The sequence below is a fragment of the Thrips palmi genome, unplaced genomic scaffold (genome assembly GCF_012932325.1).
Source record: "Thrips palmi isolate BJ-2018 unplaced genomic scaffold, TpBJ-2018v1 HiC_scaffold_8, whole genome shotgun sequence".
Classification (NCBI taxonomy): domain Eukaryota; kingdom Metazoa; phylum Arthropoda; class Insecta; order Thysanoptera; family Thripidae; genus Thrips; species Thrips palmi.
The window spans coordinates 4,196,300-4,223,549 of record NW_023144635.1 but is presented as its reverse complement, the minus strand read 5'-3'; the positions used below and the strand labels follow the sequence as shown (position 1 = coordinate 4,223,549).

General features: G+C 53.2%; 2 protein-coding genes across 13 annotated transcripts; both read left to right on the top strand.

The window, feature by feature from the left end:
• The first annotated feature begins 7,891 nt into the window (after positions 1–7,891).
• Positions 7,892–22,102, top strand: LOC117653046 (protein tramtrack, alpha isoform-like). 12 transcript variants are annotated; one of them, XM_034398390.1, is made up of 8 exons: positions 7,894–8,175; positions 8,842–9,044; positions 9,130–9,309; positions 9,394–9,775; positions 9,885–9,950; positions 12,160–12,255; positions 12,411–12,605; positions 12,779–13,313. In XM_034398390.1, exons 2-8 carry the CDS (start codon positions 8,853–8,855, stop codon positions 13,003–13,005), a joined length of 1,338 nt encoding a protein of 445 aa, XP_034254281.1. In that variant the 5' UTR covers positions 7,894–8,175; positions 8,842–8,852; the 3' UTR covers positions 13,006–13,313. The 12 variants fall into 12 exon arrangements, with proteins under 12 accessions (XP_034254278.1, XP_034254279.1, XP_034254280.1 ...); XM_034398387.1 differs by lacking the exons at positions 12,411–12,605; positions 12,779–13,313 and adding an exon at positions 17,553–20,226 and having other exon boundaries at positions 7,892–8,175; XM_034398388.1 differs by lacking the exons at positions 12,411–12,605; positions 12,779–13,313 and adding an exon at positions 17,553–20,226 and having other exon boundaries at positions 7,892–8,206.
• Positions 22,103–22,521: 419 nt separating this feature from the next.
• Positions 22,522–24,115, top strand: LOC117653055 (zinc finger protein 628-like). Its single transcript, XM_034398412.1, has 2 exons — positions 22,522–22,663; positions 23,739–24,115. Exons 1-2 carry the CDS (start codon positions 22,522–22,524, stop codon positions 24,113–24,115), a joined length of 519 nt encoding a protein of 172 aa, XP_034254303.1.
• Positions 24,116–27,250: the final 3,135 nt, after the last annotated feature.

Here is a 27,250-nt window from a genome sequence, read left to right as displayed (position 1 = left end):
TTTGAGTTTCACAAATTTATGCGTAGCATTTTAAAGCCAAGAGGCAAAAATGAGAAATTTTTTTTTTGGGATCGCAGACTGGGCGTCTGCTTGTGGCCAGTCTCGCCACGAGGGCCAGGGCCAGGACCGGCACCGGCAGCACTCGACCGCTCGCCATGGCCCCGAACGTCGCGTCGCCGACGGATAGAGGGCCGCTTTGAGGCGCCCGGCGTGACCCAGTGCACGGAGTGCACCGCCAAGGTCTTCGGGACGTCCTCCACGACGGTGGCCGTCGGCTCGAGAGACGCCGAGACAGTCCAGCGGTCGAGTGGACGCTTCGCGACGACGGGTGGCCGACGACGACGGCCCACACACGCGCGCCGCGCGCCCCCGAGCACCGCGTGAGGCTGCGTGCGCGCCAAAGCGTCCGCCACGTCACCGTCACGGTGTCACGGTGCGTCCCGCCCGCCCACGGCAGTGTCCGAAAATAAACAATCTTAGCATACGCCACGAATGTCTCCGAGAATAACTCGCAGCGCTTTATCCTTTATCCCGGTGCGCATGAATGGGCGACGCGACTCGCCAGCGCCTCTCCCTCCGCTTTCAAAGTGGCCGGCGCTCCCGCTTAAATCAGTCCACCCCCACCCCACTCACTTTTAAATGTTTTTCCGTTCATCGTATCGCCGGGCTCCATCTCGTCGCGCCGCCCGCCGCCACGCCACGGCGCGCCACGGGGCAAGGGGCGTTGTCCGCGGCGGACCAGGGACCGACTGCCGCAGGGAAGTCCGCGCCGCGCCGCGCGCCTCCTTCAAGACGGTTCCTATTCCGGGGCCGGCCGCCCCCTTGCCCGCCCCCTTGCCCGCCCCCAGCCGGCCCCAAGCCCGGCCCCAGACAGAACGAGACGCTCCTTGACGAGCCAGCCCGCCATCTGGTCCGCGTCTAGGGCGGCAGCGGTGATTTGGGTCACTGAGACACTGAGACACTCGGCGTGGCGCGGAGTGGTGGATTAGGGATTCCCGCCGAGTGGCCGCGCAAGTCGCGCAGGGGTCGCGGGGCGTCGCGGGCAAACCACTTTGGCACGCGACTCTGGTGAGTCAAATCGCTGTCTCGGCTGTCTTTCTCTCCCACACTGTGGCCGCCCGGGCTTACCTCTGCTGCATCACACACGTGCCCAACATTGAAACGGTTCGCGGTTCGCGGTGTCAGCTGGCGCCAGGCGCCCCATGACTCCCGCCCGAGGTCGTCCTTCTCGTTCGCACCCCGATTTGCATCTCAAAGGCTGCGCAGGATGGAGGAGCTAGGGAGCCATCCGGGCCAGCCCGCGCCGCGGACGCCCGGCCTGGAGCACGCCGAGCACACCGACGCACAGTGGGCCAGAGGACCGGCGACGGCGGCAAGACGCGTCTTGAGCTCTAGACTCACTAGACAGGACTCGAACAGAGCGTGTGACCCCACCAATGGATTCCTCGGTCGGAGAGCAATCCATTAGCTAGTGGGGTCACACGTTCGGTTCGAGTTCCATGCCTACATAGAGCTCAAAACACGTCCGGGGTTTCGACCGCCGCGGCCCACTGTTTGACGCCGAGGTGCAAGAGTCCAAGACTGGCGGTCGTTGTCTCGGGCGGACTCTAGCCTTGCACAGCGACGCAAAGACTACAGTGTAGGTGGAAATGCAACATGGGGCCCTAAGTCCTCCGAAACGGCCTTACGTACATGACGTAATACGACGTGTTACACAGCGGCACGAAAGCGTGCTCGGCCCCGACGACAACGCACCGAAGCGCACCCGGCCGTGGAGCCCTGTGCAGCCGCACCCTGCCGTCGACGGCCTTTGAACACCTGCAGCGCTTCCGAGAAGGCCCCGCGCGTCGCTGGCACAGCAGCCGTGCAGCGGCCGTGCAGCGGCGAGGCGAGAGGCGAGGCGAACGCGGGGGGCGGGGCGCGGCGCGGCGGCACACTCGTGGCACACCCGCCGCAGCTCTCGCGCTCGGGCACGCGACGCTGCCAGACGAAAATGACGCATTGGGCGATTTCAAGCTGTCTTTTCAATGGCCATAACTTTTACCAACACGAAAATCACTATGATATAACGATCGGTTCCGGTTCGTTGCAGCCTAGAAGCTGGCCTCTGAATAGGGAATCGACGACTCTACGCCCCCGGCCGATGTAGTGGCGTGGTCTGGCCTGTCCGACGCAGAGGCGGGATGGAGGTTCGACGGGACGGGAGTGCCCCTCGAGGACTTTGGGTTCGGTCCTGGAGGCGCGCCCTCCACTCGGCCTGGTTCCCCTGGTTCAAGCTGAAGGTTTCGAGGCCGAGGCCGCCCCAAGAATGCCTTCCTTATTTACTGACATCGCCGAGAAGCGGCGAAGCGGGGCGACGCGGGGCGGGGAAGGGGGGGGGGCGTCGCCTCATCGGTACCCGGCCGATAGACAACGGGGCAAAAAGCAGCAAAGTGTGTATTTGTTGATCGGGGCAAAGTGAAATCGAGAGATACCGACACAGATTGGCGGCCCGTTACGGCACGGAGCAGGGCCACAGTGCCCCGCAGCAGCGCGGCGGCAGAGCGGCCTCAGTCTCCACCGAGAAGACGGGACGCGAAGTCTCGCCCCCTTGGCCTGCGCCGCCCCGCCCCTGCCGCCATCCAACACTTGTTTCGAGATGCATGCCAAAGTCCTCGCCGCGGCGATGCAGCAGGAACGCGTCACGCTGCGTCACGCATCACGCACGGGCAAACCCCTGCCGCGCCTGCCGAGCCACGGCGTCGTTGACGGCCAGGCTTGGCACGGCCGTGTCCCCTCGGCAGCACGCAGCACGCCCGGCTGCGCGATGCATACGCAACGACGCGCCCCAGTGCCCCCGGTCTAGTGGCCCCGGTCCGCGCCGCGGGGCAGGGTCACGTTAGGTCACGTGACACACGCGCGCGTGCGAGCGCCGCGGTGCACCCGATGCACACGCGGACTCCGCGGACCTAGGAAACGTATTTTAAGACCTTCGGCGGGAGCAGCGGCCGCGGCACCGCAGAGGCGGACTGGCAGAGCACGCGTCCCCGATTGGACTGGAGGCTGACAGCCTCGGCCAGCCTCACTGACGAACACACTTGTTTTCAATCTCGTCGCCACGCCGTGCTACGTCGTGCTACGCCGGCCGGCGGGGGGCATCGCGGGGGACTGCAAAGCGGGGGGGAGGGGGGCTGTATGGGCACGGCTGCCTGGGATGGGACAGCTGTCAAGAGCGCCTTCCGGCCCAACGGGCTCTGCTCTGTGCTCCGCACCGCACCCGCGCACGCGGACGCCGCGGCCGCGAGAGTGACGGCCGCACCCTGTCCTCCGAGCACCCTGCCGCGCGCCGCGCACCGGCCAGGGCCGCCAAACGGTTTGCTTCCGATGCCACATCGCTGAAAGGAAGGCAGCACACCGACAGCCAACCCCCAGCCACCCTCCGAAATGGTCCACGATTCGGCCCTTGAAATCAGCGGCGAAGCCGTGTACGTCCGTCATCGTGCGACTCGCGGAAGTGCCTTTGGTTCGCGTCCCGCACCGCACAGCGCACAGCTGACTCTGGCTCTGGCGGTGGCCGGGGGGTGGAGGCCGTGGAGGGCGGCGCTCGGCCCTCCCCGGGGTTGTGACGCGCGGTCTACGTACCGACGTGACGTGAGAGCGGCTGACGGCGAGCTCTTGGTGGCTGACGGCGGGTTGACGGCGGTTTGACGGCGAGCTCTCGGCGGCCTGATGGACTGGCGGGGTGCGCGATGTGCAGCGCGATGTGAAGCACGATGCGGCCGGCCGGCGTGCACGCTACGCTACACTGCTACGCGACTACGGGGCTCTTGCTTCTGCTCCTGCTTCGCTCTCACTGCTTACTACTTAGACACGCTGCCGCCGTGCCGCCGTGCCGCCGTGCCCCGGCCTGCTGCCCCCGCTCCGCTTGCCCGCTGGGCTGGGCTGGGGCCCCTAGCCCCTACCGCGGGACGGGACGCGGGCTGGGCTGGGCTTCGGGCTTGGGGCTCGCTCAGCTCGGATGGGCCGGGATGGGCTCGGCCGCACGGCGTGGACGCCCCGCCCCCGCCCCGCCTCCAACCCTCCTCCACCCCCACGCCAGTACCCCCCCCCCCCCCCCCGCGCAGAGCCCCCCCGGCCGCTGTCCGAATGTCTGCCGAGTGGTTCGTCCACCGTCCACTGTACTGGTGTATGTATCGCCTTCCAGCTGTGCCCCATGTCCCCGTGTCCGTGGCCCGCGGCCCGCGGCCCCTCGGGGGTTGGCCGCTTGGCGGCCGCGGCGCGTCTGCAGCCTGATAAGCCCCACGCCGACGGCCAGCCAGCCAGCCAGGTGGGCTACGCGAACGCAGGGCGAACGCAGTGCGAACGCACCCAGACCAAGGCACTGCATGTGGTCGACGGCGTCCTCGCGTCCTTCCTCCGCGCAGAGCAGCGCGACGCGTGGCCCCGGTTCGTCGGCCACCGTGCGCACGCACGCGTTGCACCGCGTCAAAGGGGATTACTCGAAGAAAGCCTTTCTCGAGGAGGGCGCGGTGCGGCGCGGTGCGGCGCGGTGGGCACGACGACGAGGAGGTCCAGGAGGTCCTTGAGCCGCTGTCCGGCTGGCTCTGCTCCTTGCTCGGCTCCTACCACCGTCGCTGCAAATGAATCGGCTCGGATTAGGCATCGCTGGCGAAGCGAAGTGAAGCGAAGTGAAGCGAAGTGGTGACCGCTGTCCGCAGTACTCGCGGGGCTTGCCGGGTTCGCCGCTCAGGACGCACCGCACTCCTCGCGCAAGACTCAAGGGCGTTCAGGCCGCCCACACACGCGCGGAGGCCGACCGATTCCAAAAAGTCGTTCCGTCGCTCTGTCTCTCTCACACCCCGATGACACGCAACGAGAGTGCGACAGAGACAGAGCGACGAAGCGACATTCCTGAAGCGGCCTGCAGCTGGATGGGTTCCCTGCAGGCCGCAGGTCAGAAAAACGCCCCGTTCAGCGCTCTTCGCTACGCAGCTCCCCGCCCCGCCCCGCCCCGCCCCGCCCCACCCTTCTCCTCGCTGCAGTCCTCGGCCCTCGGCTGCCCTCGGCTGCCCTCGGCCTGAGTAGAGCACCAGCCGCTCTCGAGCCCATTGTGATCCGACAGAATCTTTTGCACATCAAAATGCAAAATAACGGCTGCGGATCTGTTTGGTCCCAGAGTTGGAGGAGGGGAAGGGGGGGGGGGGATCCTTTGAGTGGCGTGGCCGTCCGGCAAAGGAGCAAGGCCAGGTGAGGGAGGGCTGCGGGGGCGGGGAGGAGAGGGAGGGAGGCGGAGGAGCACTCAGGTGGGAGGGAAAACAGAGGCAAGGGAGAGCCTTTATCTTGGGCGTGAAAACACAGCGGCCAGCCCAGCCTGCAGGCCGGCGCATCCCCAACAGGTGCACCCATCATGGACACCACGGACTTGGCCACCACGGACTCGGCCACCACGGACTCGGCCACCACGGCCAGCGGATTGCCTTGCCTTGTCTTTGTTGCCGCGGTGCTTGGATAGACTTGGCGGTGCCGCGGTGCTTGGACGAGGCTTAGCGAAGCCACTTGAATTGCCTGATTCGACCCACCCCGCCCCAGCTACTGTCTTTTTGGCTTTTGGGGGCTGGTTTTGAGGCAACCGCACTGCTAGGGCGGTGCGGGGCATGTGGTGGGCAGGGGCGGGGCAGGGCGGGGCAGGGCGGGGCAGGGCGGGGTGGCCCGGCGTGCAGGGTTGCCGCCTCGGACTGCGGTCCATGAGGCCCCCGCCGCCCCGCCGCTCGGCCCCGCGGTGGGCCAGCCTTCGGCCTCTTCGACCGCTTCGGCCAGCCTAGAGAGCTACAGGGCGGTGCTGGCGATGCTGGCGATGCCGAGGCGACTCTGCCGGTCTCGAGAGCCTCGGGGCCTCGGGGCCACTCGGGGCGCGCCGGCAACGTTGTCTGGCCGTCCCAGACGGCGCGGCACCAGTCGGCAGGGCCGCTAGTGCTGTTGGAGCTTGGAGCAGCTTGGAGCAGCTTGGAGCCGGACACTGAGCACCGACACAGCAGCAGCAGCGAATCCAAACGCATCTATCGCCATTGCCCACGAACTTGCGGGCTGGCCCCCGGCCGGCACCGCACATCCAGAGTCCTAAAGTTACTCCTTTAGGCCTCTAAAGGGGTGGCTTCACATCTCGAAATGTCGACCCGGGGAAGCAAAGCCGTGTGAACTGTCCGTCGTAGCCAGCGACGTGTCTGCGCTCCGCGCAGCCCCCCGCGCGGCAAGGGGCGGACGGGCCAAAGAGGCCGAAGCCAAAACTCGCCCATTCGCCCATTTTCATTTCGGCCAAATGACGGAACGATGGTGGTCCAGTCCGCCGCGAGGTTTCCCCACGCTCTGCCCTGCCATGCTCCCCCGGGGGACTCCGGGGTTATTCCACTCCAGTCCACCGCGCGGCAAGTCACTACTCCGCCCCGCCCCGCCCGCACTACATTCTCGCCTTGTGGCGGCGTTCCGCGTACTCCGCGCACTCCGGTGAAGGGAGGAAGCGCGGTGAAGTGGGCTTCCCGGGCCTGCACAAAAACCCTGTCTCGGAACTGCACGCCCATTGTTGAACCGGCGAAGACCCGAGTTGGTCATAGCATGCATTGGGGGCGGGGCGGGGCACCAGGAGGGATCCGCGCTTGGTACTCGCATGGTACTCGCTTCGGGCCAGGGTGCGCGCGTTTCTTGGTCAGAGTGTACGAGTTCGGCGCTGTTGCGCCCTGACAGCGGCGCGGCCCACCTTGGCTAGGTCAGGCTAGGCTTGCCCCCATTAGTGGGACAACCGCGGCGATGACATGGGCTGCAGAGCGCAGAAGCCGAATGCAGAGCACACCTGGTGCTCTTTCCTTTATCGCCCCTTTTTGCCCGGGAAATGGAAAGGGGCTGCTGCCGGCTGCGGCGGTGTTGCGGTCTGCGCACAGATTTGTCGCCCTGTCTCTCTCGCACGCATAGGGAACGCCCCTACGAGTGCGAGAGAGACAGAGCGACGACTGCAGTCCACTGCTGGTCGGGGAGGTGCCAAACGCAGCCCGAACGCCGAACGGAACGGAGTGTTGCCACGGCTGCGGGCCGCGGAACTCATAGCGATGTCCCCCGGACACCGCCCCGGCCTCATGACGGGGCGCAATCCGATCCCCGCTGCACTGCCATTCCGAGTCGGAGGTCTCTCTCTCTCACACTCATGGGGAGTCCCGTCTGCGCGCGAGAGAGACGCACCGACGGCTGCCCTCATGGCTGCACGCGCGGCACAATCGCAGGTGTCACGTGTGGGTGGGAACGCTCCATACGGGAAAAGAACGAGTCGAGCGCGGTTTGCGTAGTCTGCGTGTGGCGAGTTGTTGCAGTCGGCAGCGGGGAAGGCCCTTGTTTTGAAAAGCGAGGAGTGGAAAGCGAAGCGGAAAGGAATGGCATCATCCACCGCGCATCGGGCTCGCCGTGCAGATAGGCCACCCAACGTGCAGCGCTGCCAGCGTTCCGCCAGTCAAGCCCGTGGTCAAGGTGCGGGCTGTGCCTTTCAAAGTAGCTTCGACATCTCCAAATTCTGTCGAAATGAGCGCAACTTCAATCCAAAAGCACTTTTTCTGGTTTGAGTTGTATTCGTTCTCTTGTCGTTCATACATTTAAATACTTCAGGTTGGCTGCGAAGAGACGGGCAGCCTCGCGGGGATGAAGTGCTACCAACATGTTACATCAAGTTGCATCATGTTCCATCGACCGCAGAGGAACAGTTTTGAGTGACGCGTGATTTTCACTCCGCGCCAGTTGCGAGTGCGTGTTGGGAAGGACGAGTCTTTGTCCGCGGTGTTCGAAGTTCGAACTTGCGGCGTCCTTCGCGCGTCGATCGGTGGCGCGTTGCGTTGGTTGCGTTTCCCCTGCCGCTCACACGCGACAGTGGCGCGGCGCTGCGGCGAGTCCGGAACTAGCAGAAGCGGCTTGCGAGACGACAGCGTCCATCTTCTCTCCGACGAAATGACAAAGCCTCCAGAGACATGAAGACGTTTTCGCCCTAAATTTGAAAAGAAAGTTGCCGTTTTTACGTTGGAGTTTTGGCCGGCACCACCCGTAACCCAAGGAACCGACTGAGATAGAAGAGGAGTGCCAGAGGCGAGCGTGACGACGGAGGAGAGGAGGAAGCGGCGCGCAGGATCTGTCTCCTTTGCCGCGTTCTCGTTCGCGTCCTGTGAGGTGCGCTTATCAAACTTCTTTTCTTTTAGTGGTTAGTGTCTTTGCCGGTCGCGCGGCGCCTTGTCGTTGGAAGTGGGGCGTTAGTTACCAGTGGACTTTTTGTGGAGCTCTTACCTTAAAGTGCGGGTTTAGCCTCAGCCCCACCCAACCGGTGGCGTCGGTTCTGGGCCGGGCCGTTGTCTTCTAGCGTGCTGTTGTCGTAAGGCTGTCTGGCTGGACTGAATCATTGACTCCGGACCTCCGTTCAGTTCTGAATCGTCATGAGCCTGGCTCACAGATCTGACAGATTTCCCTTTCTCGTTTAAGCCACGCCCCTAGCTGAGCTGAGAGATCTGGTGGTAGTCTCAGCTTGTTTTTATGAAAGTCCAGCCCATGAGAACTGCCTCCTAGCCGGTAGCCATGTTGTGTAAATCGTCCTGTTTAGCCCTTGTCTTGTGGCGTCCCGTCGTCCCGTCCCTTAGCGAATTGCTGCTTCTACTCGGGGGGATTTTCCTGGCAGATGTTAATTTCACTCAATGGTTGGGGGAAGATTTCTACAAGCATTTTCCAAATCCCCACTGAAGAGACTCTGAATTTGCTTCCTGCTTAGACCTTTCTTTTGTGTGGCCCTTCATTGTTGAGCGAATTTCCTGATGTTATGTATTAATAATATTGTTCAAATTTCAGATACTAGAAACATGACTTCGATAGATGCTGAGCAGTTCTCCCTTAGGTGGAATAATTTCCACAACAACCTAACAGCAGGTTTCCATGACTTGCTCCTGGGAGAAGACTTAGTGGATGTTACGTTAGCTGCTGAAGGAAAATTTGTCCAAGCACACAAAATGGTTTTATCTGTGTGCAGTCCTTACTTTAAAGACTTATTCAAAGTAAGGCCAATACACCATTTTTACATTATTGTACTGCTTTGATGGGTTTTAGAATAGGTTTATTAACTAGAATCTTTGCTTGCAGGTCAATCCATGTAAACATCCAATTGTGATATTGAAAGACACGGGTTATAAAGAATTGGAGGCATTACTTCAGTTCATGTATCGGGGAGAGGTTAATGTTAGGCAAGAAGAATTAACTATGTTCCTAAAAACAGCTGAAATGTTACAAATTAAAGGTCTCACAGGAAGTGACTCTAATAAGGTACCCATCAAATCAACATTTAAGCTGCAAATTAATTAATGTATTGCAATTATTGACAATTTTAAAACTGTTTCTTATGTTCAGGACTCAGCTGAGCCCCCTGTAAACAAAACTTCATCAAATTCAGCACCCTCAAGAACACATTCTTTACCACAAGATACGTCAACACATCCACCACCTAAGCGCAAAAGATCTGAAGCTCCCACTCTACCTTCTACCTCTGCTCCCAACACCCCTTCTCAATTAGTTGATGTAACTCCTCAGACACCCCCAGAAAGCTCAGCAAATGACCAGGCTATTCAAGATGGCAATGATTTTATGAATATGATGAACCCCAAAATGGAACCACAAGACTATGATGAATCAGAAGACGGTCTGGATATGATGGCAGATGATTCAGTTGGTCATGATCCTCTAGTTCAACAACTTTTAAGTGGTGCTGATGGTCACAAAGGAAACTTGGCAGGTAATAATAACAGCAACAATAAAAAGAATTATGACATCAATACTTTTTTTAAACCTGCCTTTTTTTACCCAACATTTAATTTATGTAATGGAAATACCTTTTTTTATAGGACTTGGAAACTTCGTTGGACTACCTGGAATGAAGGATGGCAACATGGGACAAGATGGAGGTCAAGGTAGGGAAAAGAACAACATTATTTATCCCCATATTTATAAAAGAGAACACACAGTGGCATAATGAACTTCTGGGAAGTTAAAATATTTTCCTCTATCTCATTTTGGTGGACATAAAATTTGTCAATGCCACAGTGTGAGCACTGTTAAATTGCTCATAGTCAATGCATCGGCATCACATTTATTTTGTAAATTCCTGGGTTCAATGTTCAATAGTGATGATGATGGCTTTGATGCTTCGACTGAGCAGGTTGTAGTTAAAATTTCAATTTCAAATTTTAGGGCTTCCTTTCTTAGTATTTTGACTAACTTTTTGACCAATTTCTTGCCCATTATTGTACCTTGCATGCCAGAGAGGAAGCCATAGATACTTAATTCAGACAGGTATAATCTGGCAAATTCCTTCTCTCCCATCAACCCAACTATTGCCATAAATTTGCTAAAATGTACTCGCATGTGGTCAAAACAAATAGTAGGGTGGTACTTGACATCTTTTTATCACTGCCATATGACAGCAGGCAGATGCATAGTAATGTAAACTTTTCTTCAATATCAAAAGTAACAGTCATTTTTCACTATTCTGAAGTTGCCTTGCATCTTCCTGCTGCCAAATGCTGCAGCATGTTTGTTGGTCAAGCAAGCTGGTTGATGGTTCGTTCCCCATTACATAGTTTTGCTGTTGGTCTGTCATATGTCATTAGAATGGTACAACCCTTGTTATTGAGTGAGCGGAGGGTTGGTGGTGTCTTTGTCATATGTGCCTACCCCGGCCTGTTGCCCAATTTGAACCTGACAAGAGAAGCTCGTGACATCTCATTCTCATGCCTTATCTGTAGAAGATAGACTTCGACTTGGAATCATTTTGAGCAGCACTTGGACAGTTGATTGTCTCTGAAGCTCTTTAGAGTTTTGTGACAGGAGAGAATGCACAAAGAAGACTCAGTACTGAAAGACATTATACAGTATACATTTTAGGCATTCATTCGCATCACTTGCTATTGTACAATTTTGCCGCCATCGAATTGCATTAGACATTGTTCTGTTTCCCTTGTTCATTTTATTGTGTCACCTTCTATTTCATATGAAGGTTTACTTTCAGGAAGGCATCGTTGATTATTTGTTCAAATCTATTTTGAACTAGAGAAAATTTATTGATTGTTATTTCAGGGCATTTTAATAATTATTACAGATAAGTCATAAAATATTTAATTACTTAAAGAACATAAAAATTTGTCAACTAGTCAGAATTTTATATCTATTGATTTTACCATCATGTCAGCTCAATAATGTTTTCGATTGCATGGAAGGCAGTGGTAGTTAAGGATTATTTTTTTTCATCACAACCATGGCATTTGTTTTGACCACATTCGTGTATTTTAGTCTCAATAGAAATAGGGATTTTTTTGTACCCTTAAATTCATGGTACTGTCCAGTTGTTAATTTCCTAATTTGTATTTATCTCGAACAAATGGTATGGTTGGGGATGGAATATTAGAGCTGTTTTCTAACCCTGAACTCCATGCATTGCCAGTTTATGGATCTGTCTGGCAAAGTGCCTTTGTTTGCTGCATGATTGTTAGTCATCCGCATTGCGGTGAGGTGTAGGGGGCTGTCTACAGTGCATGTTTGGACACACTTTTGCTAAGCATCTGTGCTATACTTGATAGAGGTACATATTTTTCTGATGACTATGAAGAGGAGTGGTGTTGTGATAACGTCAATGGAATACAACGAATTTTTAACATCTTTTTTTATGGTAAGTGTCTTCTTAACCTAATATTTTCTCTATATCATGGCTCTGCTGCCATGTTAGGGCTGCTATGCGCATGAGGAAAAACACTATCTACTTTGAGACTGAAAGTATATCCATTAATATAATTGGTTGAAATAATTTTCATATATTTCTGTGCAATCTGTCACATTTTCAATAATTCTATTGAAACTTTGCCAACCACATACTCATAGTTAGGGGTAGAACAAGAACAACAGATTTGTGATGCCCTAAACATTTCTCTGAAGGGAATCAAGTTTAAAAAGTTCTGTTAAAATGGGACAGCCTTATCACCTTTGGTATTAAGTGGAACTTTGTATGATGTAAGATTTGTAACATGTATGATATTGTAAGATTTTGCTGATGTACGGCCTTGATTTCTTGTTGACACAATTTCATTATGTAATAGAAATGTGTTAAATGTTTGTTTGCAAATGTAGGTGAGGGAGGTAGTTATGGACTACGCAACAGAAGTTCAGGCGTTGGTTCCTTAGGAGAGGCTGTGGAGTTTGGAGGATTATTGCCTAAGAATGAAGGTATGCTTTCATAGTGTTCTGTTCAAATGTGAAGATAGCCTTAAAATTCAATAACTTCTTCAAAGATTTATGCCTGTAATTTCAACAGTGTGTTATTAAGAAATGATTTGTCTTTGAGTTGTTTTTGTTAGTCATAGCTTTAATTTCTGTGCTAGATCGATATTGGATCCATTCTTTTGGAAGAAACACACGGCTGCTGCATGAAGGCTACCTCTACAAAAAATACAACAGAACAAAAAAAGGCCTGATTTACTGGAAGTGTGTTTCAGCTGAGGATCATCTCTGTCAAGCTCGCTGCATCGTAGACAAAAGAAAGACACTAAAGCTCTTTGGACTGCTGCATAACCATGGTCCACATGATTATACTTGAATATCTTTTGCTGATTCCTCTTGTTGGAGTCTTCTCTTTCTCCCTTTTTTTTTCTTCTAAATTTCCTTCATATTACAAGGCACCACCACCAACAGTAGACTTCAAACTGTTGTCCCACAGTTAGTATAACACAAGTTGTGTTTTCATTTGCAGGTAGTACTCGTTGCAAAAACAAGTTAATTTACAACGGCTTTGTTTTCCACATCAACAGCCGAAGCCGGACTGGGGAACGTATTTATTGGACTTGCTCAGAAATTAATCGACAGTGTTGCAAAGCAAGGTGTACTACCATTGGACACAATATTTTCCCCAATAATTTTCCTCATACTCACCTACCACCTAGTAGTGTTGGGCCTTCCGAAAATCACATCTTTTATTGAAATGCTGTCCAGAGAGTTTTCTTTATTTTATAAGATTTTGTTTATTGACAATGTGCCTATTGCCATAGCAATTGTAACACGACAAGTGTAAAAATTTTGGCATTGCTGTTCATGCGTTTTTATGGCAACATGTTTACATTTAAAATTATTTGAATCATTGTCATAATTGTACAGTGCTAAAACACTGGATGCTCAGGTTGGGGTAGGCCGCTTTGGTTTCCCCCTCTCCTCAAGTCAGCATTGTATCCTTATTTGGAATTAAATGTGTTGCTCGGGATAATTGTCTCGTGGCAGCATTTTTTCCTCCCCCTCGCGAAGTCAGTCATGACCATGACAGAGATAACGACCTTGACGATGACGACCTAGCCTAGCTGTCGTCGACGGCCCACCAAAACTAGCCGCTCAGAATAACAAGGAGAGGGAACAGAGCCTGAGGCCAGCTGCTAAAGTGTGCTGAATGGTGCTGACGCTGGCTGACGGCGTGGTCCTGCCCTGCCCAGGTTACACGTTCGTGGCGAGCCGGACGGGCAAGCGGCAGTTGCTGGTGGGCGGCCACCTGTTCGGCTGCAAGGAGCAGCGCGGCGAGCGGACGTACTGGACGTGCACCGAGTACTACAAGTCGGGCTGCCCGGGCCGCTGCGTCACGTTCCGCGGCACGCTCAAGGTGACTGGCGGTCAGCACACCCACGCCGCGCAGATGCCCCAGTACAACACGTTCGCGTCCGCCTCCACCAACGCCCAGGAAGCCGCCGCCTCGCTGTGAGGGCCGCCACCACCGTCGCCACCATCAAGACCCAGTACCTCAAGTACCTGAAGCTGTTGCGGGTGTCCTAAGTGTGCACTGTAGACGCCCCCTGCCCCGCCCCGCCCCGTCCGCCCGCTCCGCTGTAACACCATCCCCGTTGCGTTCTAGGTGACTCGGAGGCACGCTTCCTGCGCACCAACAAGGGCGGCTTGCAGCTCGTGTACCGCGATTTCATTTACAACCAGGAGACGCGCATGGGCAGCAGGTCGGCGTGGAAGTGCATGGAGTACTTCCGACTGCGCTGCCGCGGCCGCTGCCAGACGGTTGACTTCAAAGTGACTAAAGTGACAGACACCCACTGCCACCCTCCCGTGCCCGAAATAATAAAGAAGAAAATGTCAGAGCGGCAAAACCAGCAGCAGTCTGCTTTCACTTAGGGGACCATCCACCAGTGCGCTAGGGCCGCTAGGGCCGGGGCCCGGCCGGGGCCGCTAGGCAGGGCCTTGGCCGTGTAGTTGACCCCCTCCCCATGTGTTTTGTAGGCACGGCCCCCGTGGCCGCGGCGGCTGGAGACCCCCCGACGCAGTTGGAGTTCCTTCGCAGCACCAAGGGCGGCGTGCAGCTGGTGCTCAACGAGTTCATGTACTATAGAGGGGAGGCCCGGGGCGGCAGGGTGACGTGGCGGTGCATAGACTACCAGCGGCTGCGCTGCAAGGCGCTGTGCTACACGCTGGACGGGCGCGTGACGCGCATCTCGGGCGCGCACGAGCACGGCCTGCACACGGACACGATCCGCAAGCGGCGCGAACGCCAGGACCTCCTCTCGACGCTGCGCACCGTGTCCGAGCAGGTTGGCCAGGGCCAGGGCCAGGGCCACCTGAATCTGGGCAACCTCGCCCTGGGGCCGGGGCCGCTGGGGCACCTCCAGGACGAGCAGCCTGGGCCGCGCGGGCAGGCGTGGCACGTGTAGCGCTAATGGCTGTGCCTATGCTCTGTGTTATTGTAGGTTCGGACAGCCTCGACCCCGGCCAGGGCCACGATGATCTAGTGGTGGGCGGGGCCGGCGGGGCGCGCGAGGCGCGGTACTGCCGCACGCGGAAGGGCGGGTTCCAGCTGTTTTACGCGGGGCACGTGTACAACCGGGAGGACCGCTACTGGACCAAGATGATCTGGAAGTGTTCAGAGTACAGGCGCTCCAAGTGCAAGGGGCGCTGCCAGACGCTCAACTTTGAGGTGGTCAAGTGCACGGGCGAGCACAACCACGAGCCGCGCGATGTCTTGGTCGACGTGGAGTGGCTTGAGCCCGCGATGTACCAGACGTTGCTCAACTGGTAGTGTCCGATTCGCGTGCGGTCGGCGTGCCGTGGGCGTGCCGTCGGCGTGCGGCCCTCCCCACCCCTCTTGTTAATTTATTTTTGTCGAGTTTGCGCCTTGATTTGTATGCTGGGGAGTGGGCTTAGTTTTCTTATGGACACCGAGACTGAGTTATTTTGTAAACAGTTGAGTGTAGTTGGTCATCTGTAGTCTAGTCGTCTTCCTCGTGTTCATTCCAGGGTTAGTGATAGGTCAATCAACAGTATTTTGTTATTTGTGACTTTTTTTTTCTTTCTTTTTTTTTGATGAGTAAGTGAATCAATTGTTCAATGGAGCTTCAACCACTATTTTTGTTTTATAAACCTCTTCGTTCAATTCAACTGAACTGCCAGTGGCAGTCATAATCAGTGAAGGAATGTGTCAGGCACTGTTGTTGTTATTAGTGTCCGATTGTAACATCAAATCTTTGGGACTTCTGTGTAATGAATTATATTGTTTTCACTCTGTTCATACTTTCTAATTTAGTAAACCATTAGCCCTTGGTAATACTTTTTCATTCTTATTTGACCTGTATACAGTATTTATTTCATGGTTGTAAAGATTTTCACCTGTACCTAATGTTTGCAAGAGTTATTTTTTTCCTATTTTTTTCAGTATTTTTCTGTTTACTTTTCTTGTGAAGTTCATTATTGCTATGAACTTCTTAACGTAACTGTTATTTTGGTTGCTGTAAATGATTACAGTTTCCAATTTCCTCTCTCTAAATACTTCAGTGATTAATTATGTTAACATACCCTATGTATATCATGTGATTTGTTGTTCAAATGTACATATTAAGACATCTTGTTATGGTTCGACTTTGTACAGTTTAGTTTTGTACTGTTAGACTTGATGATGTTGTTGTTTTGCCATAGTTATGTTCAAAGCTACAAGATGGAAAAATACCAAAGAGGACAATGTTTGCAATTCGATGGTTGTTTTTTAAACTTTTCGTTGTTGTGGGGAAAGCTTGGTGATACTTAAACAGTATATATTATTGATTTTTATTACTAATTATTCGTATCATTTCATCCTTTTTCAAAATTGTGGCTGGTTGTGACCATGTCAAAAAAAATCTGTCCGTGGTTTGTTCTGGTCGAACAAGATCACAGTTATTTTTCTCATAGAAATAAATCAAAAATTCGATTCTGTGTCTTGTTTTTTCTCTGCTAGGTACCGTTTGCCATGTGCAAAGTAGCTTCAAAAATTTCACTTACATTTTAGGACAATGAAATAGGTCACTTGAGTCATTCACAGCTTCTCTAACATACAATAATTCGCACTCATCCTCACATCCCCGTGCAAAGGCCATTGGGGGCCCAGATGGGGACACGACAAGCGCAAGGGTTGTACTGGTGGTCTGGCATGGCACTAAGCAGGCTTGTGGTGGTTGCAGAGAGTTGGAAGGTGGTCGTCAACTGTAACCTGTGCGGCAAGGTGCTGAAGAGAGGCAGCCTACGCAAGCACATGGTGGACCGTCACTCGGACAACGTGCAGACGTCCCCGTGCCCGTACTGCCACAAGCCCTTCCGCACGGCCAACTCGCTCTCGAACCACTTGTCGCTGTACCACCGTGAGCTCGTGCAGGCCGCCAAGAAAATGCGGCAGCCTGGCGTGGCGGCACCGGGCCCTGCGCCGACCGGGACCGGGGGCAACTTTACGGCCTTGGTGGCGAGCTCCGGGGCCGCGGTGGTGGCGGCGGCCGCGGCGGCGGTCGGGGGGTGCGGCCCCGGGGGTCCGCTGGGCCCCGCCGCCGTGCCGGTCATCATGCCTGTCCAGCCGGTGCAGCCGGTCCCCACGACCTTTGCGGGGATGGCCATGCAGTCCGTGCAGTCCGTCATGGACGTGCCCGCGGCGCAGGGACCGCAGGGACTCGGCCACCCCCACCCCCAGCCGACGCCGTCACCAGCGCCCTCCCCCGCACCCGCAGCGACGGCCTCTCGCGGCGCCACCACGCAGCGCAGAGCGCGCAGACCTGGAGCAGTTGCTCGTTCTAACGACACTGGCACTGGCAGACAGCACTGGGGCTGCTGCTCTTAACAGACGACCATTGCCTTAACAAAAGAAAAAGACTGAAATCTTTTGCCTTAGTTCCTTTTAAATGTAGACATTAAATGTACCTGTACCACATTGATCTAGTCTTACCATTTCTCATAGACCAATCTCTGTTGCTCATTTCACCCTTGTTCTAGCTGGTAAGTAAGCGTGCAACAAGAAAAGTGGTTCGCTTGAAATTCACATATGTTGTTGTGGTGGCAGGCCTATCAAATGACACTCCACATCCGCTCACTCAATAATAATTTCTTGAATTAAAGTACAAATTGCAAAGCTTTCAAAACAATATGACAGCCTCTGTCCTCATGCGCATAGTTTAGTTTTATGCCCACTCTTTATGTTAAGTTTGTCTTTCTTGTTGTCAGCAGTCAGCAAAGCGTGCTAATTGTTACAGGGCCAGCATACCTCATGGCAACGCGGTACATCTGTTGTCATATCTGTGGAAAGACAATGCGGAAGGCAAGCTTACGTCGTCACATGGAGGATCGTCACATGCCTAATCATCGCTGTCACTGCCCTCATTGTCCCAAGACGTTCCGTACTTCTAATTCCCTGCAGAACCACCTTTCACTGTATCATCGCAATTTCCGGAGGAAGCGTGGTGGTGGTGCTGCTGTTGCAGGTCATGACCATATGGATGAGTCACAAATGAACCAATTTGGCCAACAACTCAGCCAACAGATCAACCAGCACCTCAACCAACATTTAAGCCAGCAACTCAATCATCAAATCAATCAGCATTTGAATCAGCAAATGGGCCATTTCGATCCGGACCAACTGAGGCTTGAGCTTGATCTGCGTCGCAAGCAAGATGGTAGCATTGACATGACGAGGTCTGACCAAGATGGGGGAAATGATTTGGATAATCAGAGAGATTCACAGCTGCATCTTCAGCAGCAGCAACAATCTCATTGTCTGCCTCCAGTTTCTGCTTCTTTGCAGACCATGTAAGGTGGTGCACTGTATTTTCTGGTGGTGCTTCCCATCAATTTCCGTCCTTTTTTTAAATTCCATAGATGTTATTTTTTTGTCTTTTCTATTTTGATTTGCTCTTTGTTACTTTCATTCTATTAGGATTTTAAGATTTGCCCATAAGTAGATGCTAAGTGAATTTCAAGGCTACAAGTTTTTCTTTGGAGATCAAAATGGGTTTTCCAATTCATTCACAAAGCCGATTAAATTTGAGTTAGTCTCATTTTGATTTGATTGTGACAATGTGATCTAAATTTATTGAATGCATTTCTTCAAAGGCAGTACCTTGTATTCTCATTATTTGATCACTGTGGTGGCTGTGCTGATTGAGCTTCTATTACTGGTACAAGCTTGTCAAGAGAAACTTAATTGCCAATTTGATATTAACAATGTAGTAGGTGTGGTACTTGAAGGATTTATGTTTCTCAGCTGTTTTTTTTAATAGTCAGTAAACAATTGATACTTTTTTAAAGGTATGAACCGTATACGCTTAATTTATATTGATCTAGTATTTTTTACTGCCCTGATGTTCATTTGCACAGTTTGGCAAAGTTTTGTACGTATATTTTTTCTCAACATTCCACTTAGAATGTTATTCATATTACTACATCTGGCTTGGATGATTTTACATTTTTGCTGGATTTCAACAACGGGTATTTTGTTGTTTATGCTGTTTGATGTTTTCTTTCTGATAATCTGTTACTTGTGTATTACGACCATATACACAGTTTGGTGCTGTGAACTTTAACAATTAGCATCCTTGTTATTTTCCTGTCGTATTGTTTCCTGCTCAGTGAATCTGCCTTTTCATTTAATTTATTGCTCAGTATTTTTAAACATTTTTTTTCAACGTACCTTTCTTTAGATTAGATGTAGATTTTTACTGTTTCTATGAATGTTATGCGTCTTCAATTGATTCTCATTTTAGTTAGCCAATATACTGTCTTTTTGACAAATGCAGAAATTCTAAGAAATCTTGTAGTCGTGACTGAGATTATTTTTTATTGGAAATGTCTGAACGCATATTAGCAGCAAATAAGATGGCCTGATGAAATTGGTTGTAATTATGGGGATATAGATGATGAGTTGTATACCTCTTTTTCATTCAATCTCCTTTTTACATTAGTTATTAGGTTTTGAGATACCTTGCCCACTTATTTAGTATAGCAATGGGAACTTAACTGATTAGTATAGGAGCAGCTGTTTATTTGCTTAATGTGGACTGATCACCCAAACAGTGTTATTTATTTTCAATGTTCTAAAATCTCTCATTGCATGTAGCTTTTTGACTGATTGAGGATATGCTCTCCATTTCTTTTCCTGAACATATTTGTGTTTACAAATGTAACCTAATTACAATGTTTGATAGTACAATATTGATGGTAAAGTAGTCTTTTTGAGCTTGCTGCTGAGTCATTAGTTTTAGGCACTGTGGACTTTGTGCCATCTTTATTTATGTACTTAAAATTTAAGGTAGAAGATGATTGAGCGCACTGAGCAAATGGTTTGATCTCGTCAGATATGAGACTGGGACAATAGGCATTCCTTGGAATCCGATACTGTGGGTCTATACCTTACCTTTATTTGTTTAATATGTAATTCTGTTATTGAATTCTGATTGTGACGGGTATTTACCAGTGAGATAGCATTTATGAGCAGTTTTCAAGCTCACTCTGAAGTTCCTTTTCTATACAATAGCAGAATGATATCCTCTTCTGTTTTTTCTGTTTGCCATGAGGGTTTGCAGCTGTCTCCCCTGTGATGTTTTGAATATAGTCTTCTGTATGGATTGATGCCTTGGGTGGATAATTTTGAAACCTAGATTTTATTTAAAGTACTTCTGTGGTAGCAGGTTCTGCTTTGAATTAATAGTTACTGCCTCAGCATAACGGGTTGTATTAGAGCATCTTCTCATGCTCCAATATCATGTACATTGTAAGTAAGCCCTCTTTTGGGCCTCTCAAGATGTTTTTAATTAAATGATCAAAAGTTGCATAACTGAACCATGTTTTTTTTTATTATTATTCTTGGTCTCGGTTGACTGGTTGCAGTGTATTTGTAGTAATGTGGTACGAAAATAAAGAATTTTAAGAATAGTTGGCTGTTCTATCAGTTTTACTTCCTTTGGTTCCCTCACTTCGGGCAGGGCATCGCAATGCGATGCAAATGATGGGTAGAGTTAGAGCCCGGCCGGTGCGGGTAGTGGGTGGTGCAGAGGGGTTGGGGCTCGCGTTGACGCTGACGCGCCTGGCGCTGCCTGCCTTGCCTTCTTGCAGAGACGGCGCAGTGCCCCGAGTGCGGCCGCTGGATGACGGCGTACAACCTGCGCCGCCACTACCGGGACCAGCACATGCCGAACCAGGCGTCGCGCTGCCCGCACTGCGGCAAGATGTTCCGCAACCTGTCTAGCATGCAGAGCCACAAGTCCAAGTACCACCGCGGCGGCGCGGCTGGCGGCAGCAGCGGCGTCCCCGTCTCGCCCTCGCCGCCGCCCCTCCCCGGACAAGCGGGCGCGGTGGAGCGGGCGTGGCCGTCGCCGTCCTCGTCCTCGGGCAGCTGGGCGGGCAGGGCGGGCAGGATGTCGCCGATGACGGCCACGTCGCCGTGGGCGCGTCCGCCCTCGCGTCCTGCAGGCCCGGCCGTCCCGGCCAGCCTGGAGCACGTGCCGCCCCCCGTGCAGCTGGACAGCCTCGACTACCGCGAGCTGCAGCAGGCGCACATGCTGGGCGCCGAGCACGACATCAGACGCATCAGCCGCGCCGAGCTGGCCGAGCCCCAGCCCTCGCGGCTCTGACGGCCCTCACGGCCCTCACCCTGAGCACTTGTGTTTACTCTGTCGGGAATTCGGGACAGTATTACCAATATTTTTGTCTTGTTTAGGGAAGGATGTTGAAGTATTTAAGTATTTTGTGGTCTGCTGGCTGTGAGAGGAAGGTGGTTTCCAGTTCGTTATTTATTTATTTAGTTAGTTTTCAATGTAATTTATTTTGGCGTTCATTGTGGATGCCTCTCTTGATTTAACTCTCTCTGCTGTGATCACGATATAAGATAATGTATAATGAAATCCATACGAAGAATTATTACGTAGTATTTATAAGATAACAACTAATTCTGATGTTGTCAAAGACAAGATACGCTCTTCCCGAGTCGTTCTAATGTATTCTTTCTTGTTTCTGTATTTTCATGATTGAATATATTTGCTTTTTGAGTATTTACACAGTACTGGTCAGTTGTATGAACCCCATCTTTTAGGCATTGCCCACCTCCTTTCGGTAAGCGTTGGGTTTTAAAATACAATTTCTATCATTAAAACGTAACTATAACAACTGCTTCTTCGGTGTTGAGTGACCTCCATTTGCTGAAAGGGATTAGGTTTTTAAACACTCAAGTCTGCTGGCTTGCTGCTTCATTTCTCTGCCACCAGTTGCCTTTTTTAGCCGGTGATGCTTTTTTGGGGCCTAGCGCAGTCTAGCCAGCCCCCTGCAGTCCTTCTCTTCCGCTTAGGCCTGCTTGCCAGCTTGGGCTCCGCGCTGCCCCGCGCTCCGTTGCGGTGGTGACACTGTGCTTGTGACACGTCGGTGACCCTTGGTCGTGTTTTCGCTTCGCAGGCGTGCTGCTTGGCGGGGAGGACGGACAGGACGAGGTGGCGGGTGCGGCCAGGGAGTCAGGCCAGGCGCAGGGCCAGCTTGGCCAGGGCCAGGGCTTCCCCTGCTGGGTGTGCGGCAAGGCGTTCGTCAACCACACCAACAGGCAACGCCACATGGACAACATCCACGGAAAGAACCAGGGCCCGTTCCGGTGCCCAGTGTGCGCCAGGCTGGCCAAGAACAAGCACTCCCTCGACTACCACATCTACCACTACCACCGCAGGGGCCAACGTTAAGACTGATCTCGCTGTGAACTATTTATTTGTCGCACGATGACGTTTCGACTAGAATTAATAATTAGGTAAATAAAACTGCGTTCCCAATCCAGGCTGCGTCTCCTTTGCTTTCCATGCCACACTCGACACACGGGGCGGGGACACGCGCTACTCTGGCCGAAGTAGGACGACAGCCCCTCCGCCCCCTCCCCCGGAGAAGCCGAAGCGGCGCGAAGCGGCGCGAAGCGGCCGACGCCAGGGTGCTCGCCGACCCAGCCGCCACGTTGAACGTGCGTTTGGTTCTGTTGCAGAGCCCGTCGTGGTGCCACTCACCACCGCTCGCAACACGCCGAACACGCCCCCCGGCCTCGGCCCCGCGCCCCGGCCCCGCACCCCTGCGGCCGCGCTGCTCCCGGACGTCCTGGACGTCCTCGAGCTGGAGCCCCCCGCGGCCCCCGCGCCGGCCGGGCTGCTGCCAAGACGACCGGCCGTGGCCTCGGCGTCGACGCGCTCCTGGGCCCACAGGAAGATGGCGGTCGCGCCGAGCGCGCCCGCCATGGCCTACCAGTGCTCCAAGTGCCCCAAACGGTTCGCCTCCCAGAGCAACCTGCGGCGCCACTTCGTGAACCTGCACGGCCAGGACCGCGGACCCTTCTACTGCCCCTTCTGCGGCAAAGTGACGAAAAACAAAATCTCCCTCAAGTCGCACATCTACGCGTACCACAAGCTCCACGCCCCCGCCGCCGCGGCCACGGCCGCCGTGCCCCCTCCCCCCGCGGTGCAGCCGGGGCAGCCCTGGGCCGAGTAGAGCCTAGCAGTCGTGGACTCTTGTGTCGACTGAAACTGAAACCAGTGGCGGGCCCAGAAGCGGTCTGGCGGAGGGGCGAAAAACCCCTTTGGCCTCTCTCCTGTATTCGCGCCATTAAGGTGTCCTTACGATCTCTCCTCGTGTGTAGAAAACTGTCTGAAAATGTGATTGTTTGATTCGAAAGTGTCATTTGTTCAAATACTCGTCAATTATATTTATATGTTTATATTCCAATTTTGTCTGACCACTCTTGTTCTACCACTTTTCACGTTCATGGACACGCAGACCGCTGAAATAATACATGTGTGTGTGTGTTTGGGGGGGGGAGGGCATAAGCGTAGAAGACCAATACCTTACCGGGTGAAAAATGTTCGAAATGAGCTACACTACCGGTACTGCAAGTTTCCTCTCCATCTGGGGGCGATACCTGTCTTTCTCGCGCGGCGATCAGAGAAACCGACTTGGACTTCCCTGGCCGCGGCTTCCTCCCCCCCCCCCCCCCACGCTGGTACACTGCAGTGCCATTGCATGCACTCGGCGGGGCCGTCCGTCCGTGTCCGCCCCTCCACTCGACAGCACACTGCTTCCGAGGGGCGTCTTCGTCGCTCTGTCTCTCTCGCACCAATGCGGCACGCCCCATGAGTGCGAGAGAGACAGAGCGACGGAAACGCCCCTCAGCCTCTCTCCTCCCTCTGCATGGTTGCATGGGCCTCGGCCTCCCTTCGGTCTGGTTGTCCTGCATGCGTCCGTGCAGGGAAGTCCCCACCCTCGCCTTTGCATGGAGCTCTCATGACGCACCGTCACAAAGGGCAACGACACGCGTCGCTACGCAGTGTCGCTGCGGCCGGGGCTTCTATCGCCACGCACAACGTGAAGCGTGAAGCGCGAGCGCCAGGCTGGCCGCCGACTGACCCGTCACCTCGTTGCTCTTGTTGCAGGACTGTTCGGCGACTCGCTGCGCCTGATGGTGGACACGGGCGAGGGGCTGGTGTGCCCCGTCTGCCAGAAGTCGTTCACGCGCCGCGACAACCTCAAGAGCCACTTCTCCAACCTGCACGGCGAGCACCGGGGCCCGTTCCGCTGCAGCTTCTGCTTCAAGGTGACCAAGAACAAGATGAGCCTCCGCGCGCACATGAAGAACTACCACCCGAACCAGCTGCAGCGACGCAAGAGCTCCTCCAACAGCGGCGAGCGCGGCGAGCGCGGCGACACGCTCAAGCTGGACGAGAGCCCCTCGCCCTTGGTGACGCTGGGCTCGCTGGGCCTGGGCGCCCCGCTGCCGCTGTCCTCGCCCGCCTCCCCGGCACTGCCATGACTAGCGAGCCTCCTTGGCTGCGACCGTATCGACGGCGTCGACGGCGTCGCCGCGCAGGGACCGCCGGAGCAGCTCGGCCAGCCGGGCCAGCCGGGCCAGCCACTCGGACAATTCATCATCACGTGATGTTTTTCGTTGCTACAAATGATGCTTTTTCTTTTTCTTGACTTTGTGTGTGTGTGTGTTTTTCTTGTTTTTTTTTTGTTTTGTGTTTTTTATTTTTGTGTTTTTTATTTATTATAATTGTAGTCTCCTTTTTTTTCTCTCATTCCAACCAAATAATGTAAGTGCTCCAAATTTTGTTGTTGTTGTTGTTATACTTTGCTACAAAACCTGGACGGACTTCAATCAATTTTCAAAACATGGAAAGTTAATCTGCGTGTTTGTCAAATTTTGTTTGCATGCTGATTAACAGTTGGAGTTTGTTTCAATTAACACTTAAATAATTCTTCCAAATATTGAAAGGAAAACCTATAGGAGGCTAAGATCGAGTCATTTTTTTTTCTTTAAGTTAAGTATTTTTATCTAAAGAACAAGTCATTCAAAATGCTTTTTATGAATATGATTCCGTGTGTAGTGATATTTTTACCTAAATCTGTTAGGGACAAGCTAAAAAGTGTGATTGAGTCATTGAATATTAATTTAGCTTGATACCGCTAATACCTCATAATCTCGTGTTGCTCAATATTTGTTGTCTGCTCCACGCTGTGAATTTAAATCAACATTACCTCAATGTATAGCTCTCTGCACTACCTCGGTATTACTGGTATACGTCTTAATCTTAAGCTGTGTGTGTCAATATTTATTTTTAGTTTTTCCCTTTTCTTTTTGCCTTATGCATTGTATAGTCATTTTAGAGTGGGCTGGTAAGCCTCTCTTTCAGGTGGTTTCAGCATGTTTTATGGAAAACATTGTTAGTGAACATAGGTAAAACCTTACCTTCTTGTCAATATCAAAGTCAGATCTAGTGATCAAGGAAGTGTAGGTAGCCCCTTCTTAGTCATTGTGGGAGGAAATGAGCTTCCCATCCCTTTTCATAAGAAATTGAGTGCCTTTTGGTGTTAAACATGTTATTCTGTGTTATTCTTTTCTGTTTTTTTTCTTGTTTTTTTTTTCCATTTGTGTTTTATAAGGCCAAAGTAAAAATCATTGATCTAGAAGTCACTTGTACAGGGTACGTTTGCTGTATGTAGTTGTTATTTATTTTAGTCAAAATCAAATTTTGAGCCTTTTTAGTAAGTTTGTAGACAGAGATGAGACTTAAAGTAAGAATGATTGTAGATTGGTTGAATGAATGAATAAATGAGTGAGATAAATGTTGAAAGTAAACAGCAATGTGCAAACATTCCTGGGGGTAAGTGAGTGCAAAGCACACCACCGCATTATTTGCAGTGCAGTGCTCTGCCAAAGAGAGCACTCAGCACCCTCATAAATAGATGTAAAAATGTGAAAGATACCTGATCCCATCAAAGTGGCGATAGCTTTAAGTATTTATTTTTGTACAAGCAGTTGTGTTATGTTAAGATAAGCCGTAAGCCTTGTTCTGGGTCTCAACTCATTGGCGCCAAAAACTGAAGTGATTAATCAAAACAAACTTAGATTTAATTTGTAAACGCAACAACGGGCAGTGAGTCATTTCATTGTGTGCCAAGACAACTTGTGTTATTTTTGTGAAATCTAGAATTCAATAAATAAAAATAAAAATTGATCCAACTGTCTTCTTTATCATTCTTTTCCCAAAATACGTTTCCCACTGCGACGACAGATTATGTGCCCTTGGAAGCGGAACCGGGTACAGAGAGAGATACACAGAGAACTTCACTGAAAGAAAGAGAAGCAATCTACAAATTTGAAAAGAGACTTGCTGGCATAGCAATCGTGCAGAGAAACACTTGGCCCGGCCTCTCCAGCGCCTCGACGTGGAGCCGCCTGCTTTCGGCCGAGGTAGGCAACCCAACTGCCGGCCGTGCGCCGCGCGCTGCCTATGCTGCTTCTCGCAGGCGTTGACGTGCTCCCTGCGGCCTGCGCGACGAGGCGACGACATTGCCGCGGGCAAGGCGCGGTGCGTGGCGGTGGCACGGCGAGCTGGCACTGCGTGGCACTGGCACGGCGAGCGGCGCCCACACAACACCACCTGCGTTTCGCACCTGAGTGGCAATGAGCAAATGCATGAGCAAGAGGCACACTTACATACAGTGCAGTGCAGCAGGCCGATTCCGAAGAGTGGTTTCGTCGCTGTCTCTGTCGCACTCGTGGGGCATCCCGTGCGCGGGTGCGAGAGAGAGGGCCTTCAGAACGGCTCGACTGGGCTGGGCGGGCTGGCGAGCGAGGCGAGTGTGCCGGCATACACGCGCGTGCCACGCAGCCTCGCACGGGGCGCGGGCAGCGCGGGCCGGGCCGGGGCGGGGCAGGCCGCGTGCGAGGCGTCGCAGGCACCGCGCCCGCTCCCCGACGCCCGGCCGGCAAGGTGGACGCCTCGGACGCGGCCTCGGCAAATAATGTATGAAGGGTAGCTGGCGGGACGGGACGGGACGGGACGGGCCTGCTTCTAGGAACCGCTGCCGCGACGCGCGACGCTTATGCGTTGCGCGGTTCCGCCCGGCGAGGGGGAGGCACTTGTTCGTCACCGCGGCGTTCCAGGTCCAGGCCCTGCGCGCGCTCCAGCGTCCAGCTCCGCCGGCCACTGAGCCTCAAAAACCCAGTCGCGGGCGGAAACAAGCGGGATAAACGTTAGATTACAGGCCCCCGCGTGTACGTCGTGCTTTTGGATTTCGACTCCGCAGCTGTGAAGATCGCCACCAGGCGGACGTCGGAGTCCTCGTCGGACTCGGCGTGGCGTGGCAGGGCGCGTGGTCACCAGGTGCTGAAGGGGCTGTGCCTGGAGGCTGGCCCGGTATTGATAACCCGGTTAGCAGGCCAGGACGGTGCACTGCACGCCGGAGCCCCGGAGCAGCCCCGGGCCCCGGGCTGCACGACGGCTCCATTTGTCAGCTCGCCGCCCCTCTCCGTCCCCGGGGGTGGCCGAGGGCGGCGTGCGTACACCGTAGTACGGCGTGTGTGGCGCCCATGCGTGACTCGTACTCGACGCGGTGGAGCGCGTCCGGACCCAGCTGAGAGCTACGCTGCTACGCTGCC

What these genes read in the sequence shown, in the direction of transcription:
- LOC117653055 (XM_034398412.1), top strand. Translation starts at nt 22,522, where the DNA reads ATGGCGGTCGCGCCGAGCGCGCCCGCCATGGCCTACCAGTGCTCCAAG. An exon ending in CTTCTACTGCCCCTTCTGCG is followed by an intron (nt 22,664 to 23,738) that starts GCAAAGTGACGA and finishes CTCTTGTTGCAG; the next exon opens with GACTGTTCGGCGACTCGCTG.
- LOC117653046 (XM_034398387.1), top strand. Translation starts at nt 8,853, where the DNA reads ATGACTTCGATAGATGCTGAGCAGTTCTCCCTTAGGTGGAATAATTTC. An exon ending in ACTTTAAAGACTTATTCAAA is followed by an intron (nt 9,045 to 9,129) that starts GTAAGGCCAATA and finishes CTTTGCTTGCAG; the next exon opens with GTCAATCCATGTAAACATCC. An exon ending in CAGGAAGTGACTCTAATAAG is followed by an intron (nt 9,310 to 9,393) that starts GTACCCATCAAA and finishes TCTTATGTTCAG; the next exon opens with GACTCAGCTGAGCCCCCTGT.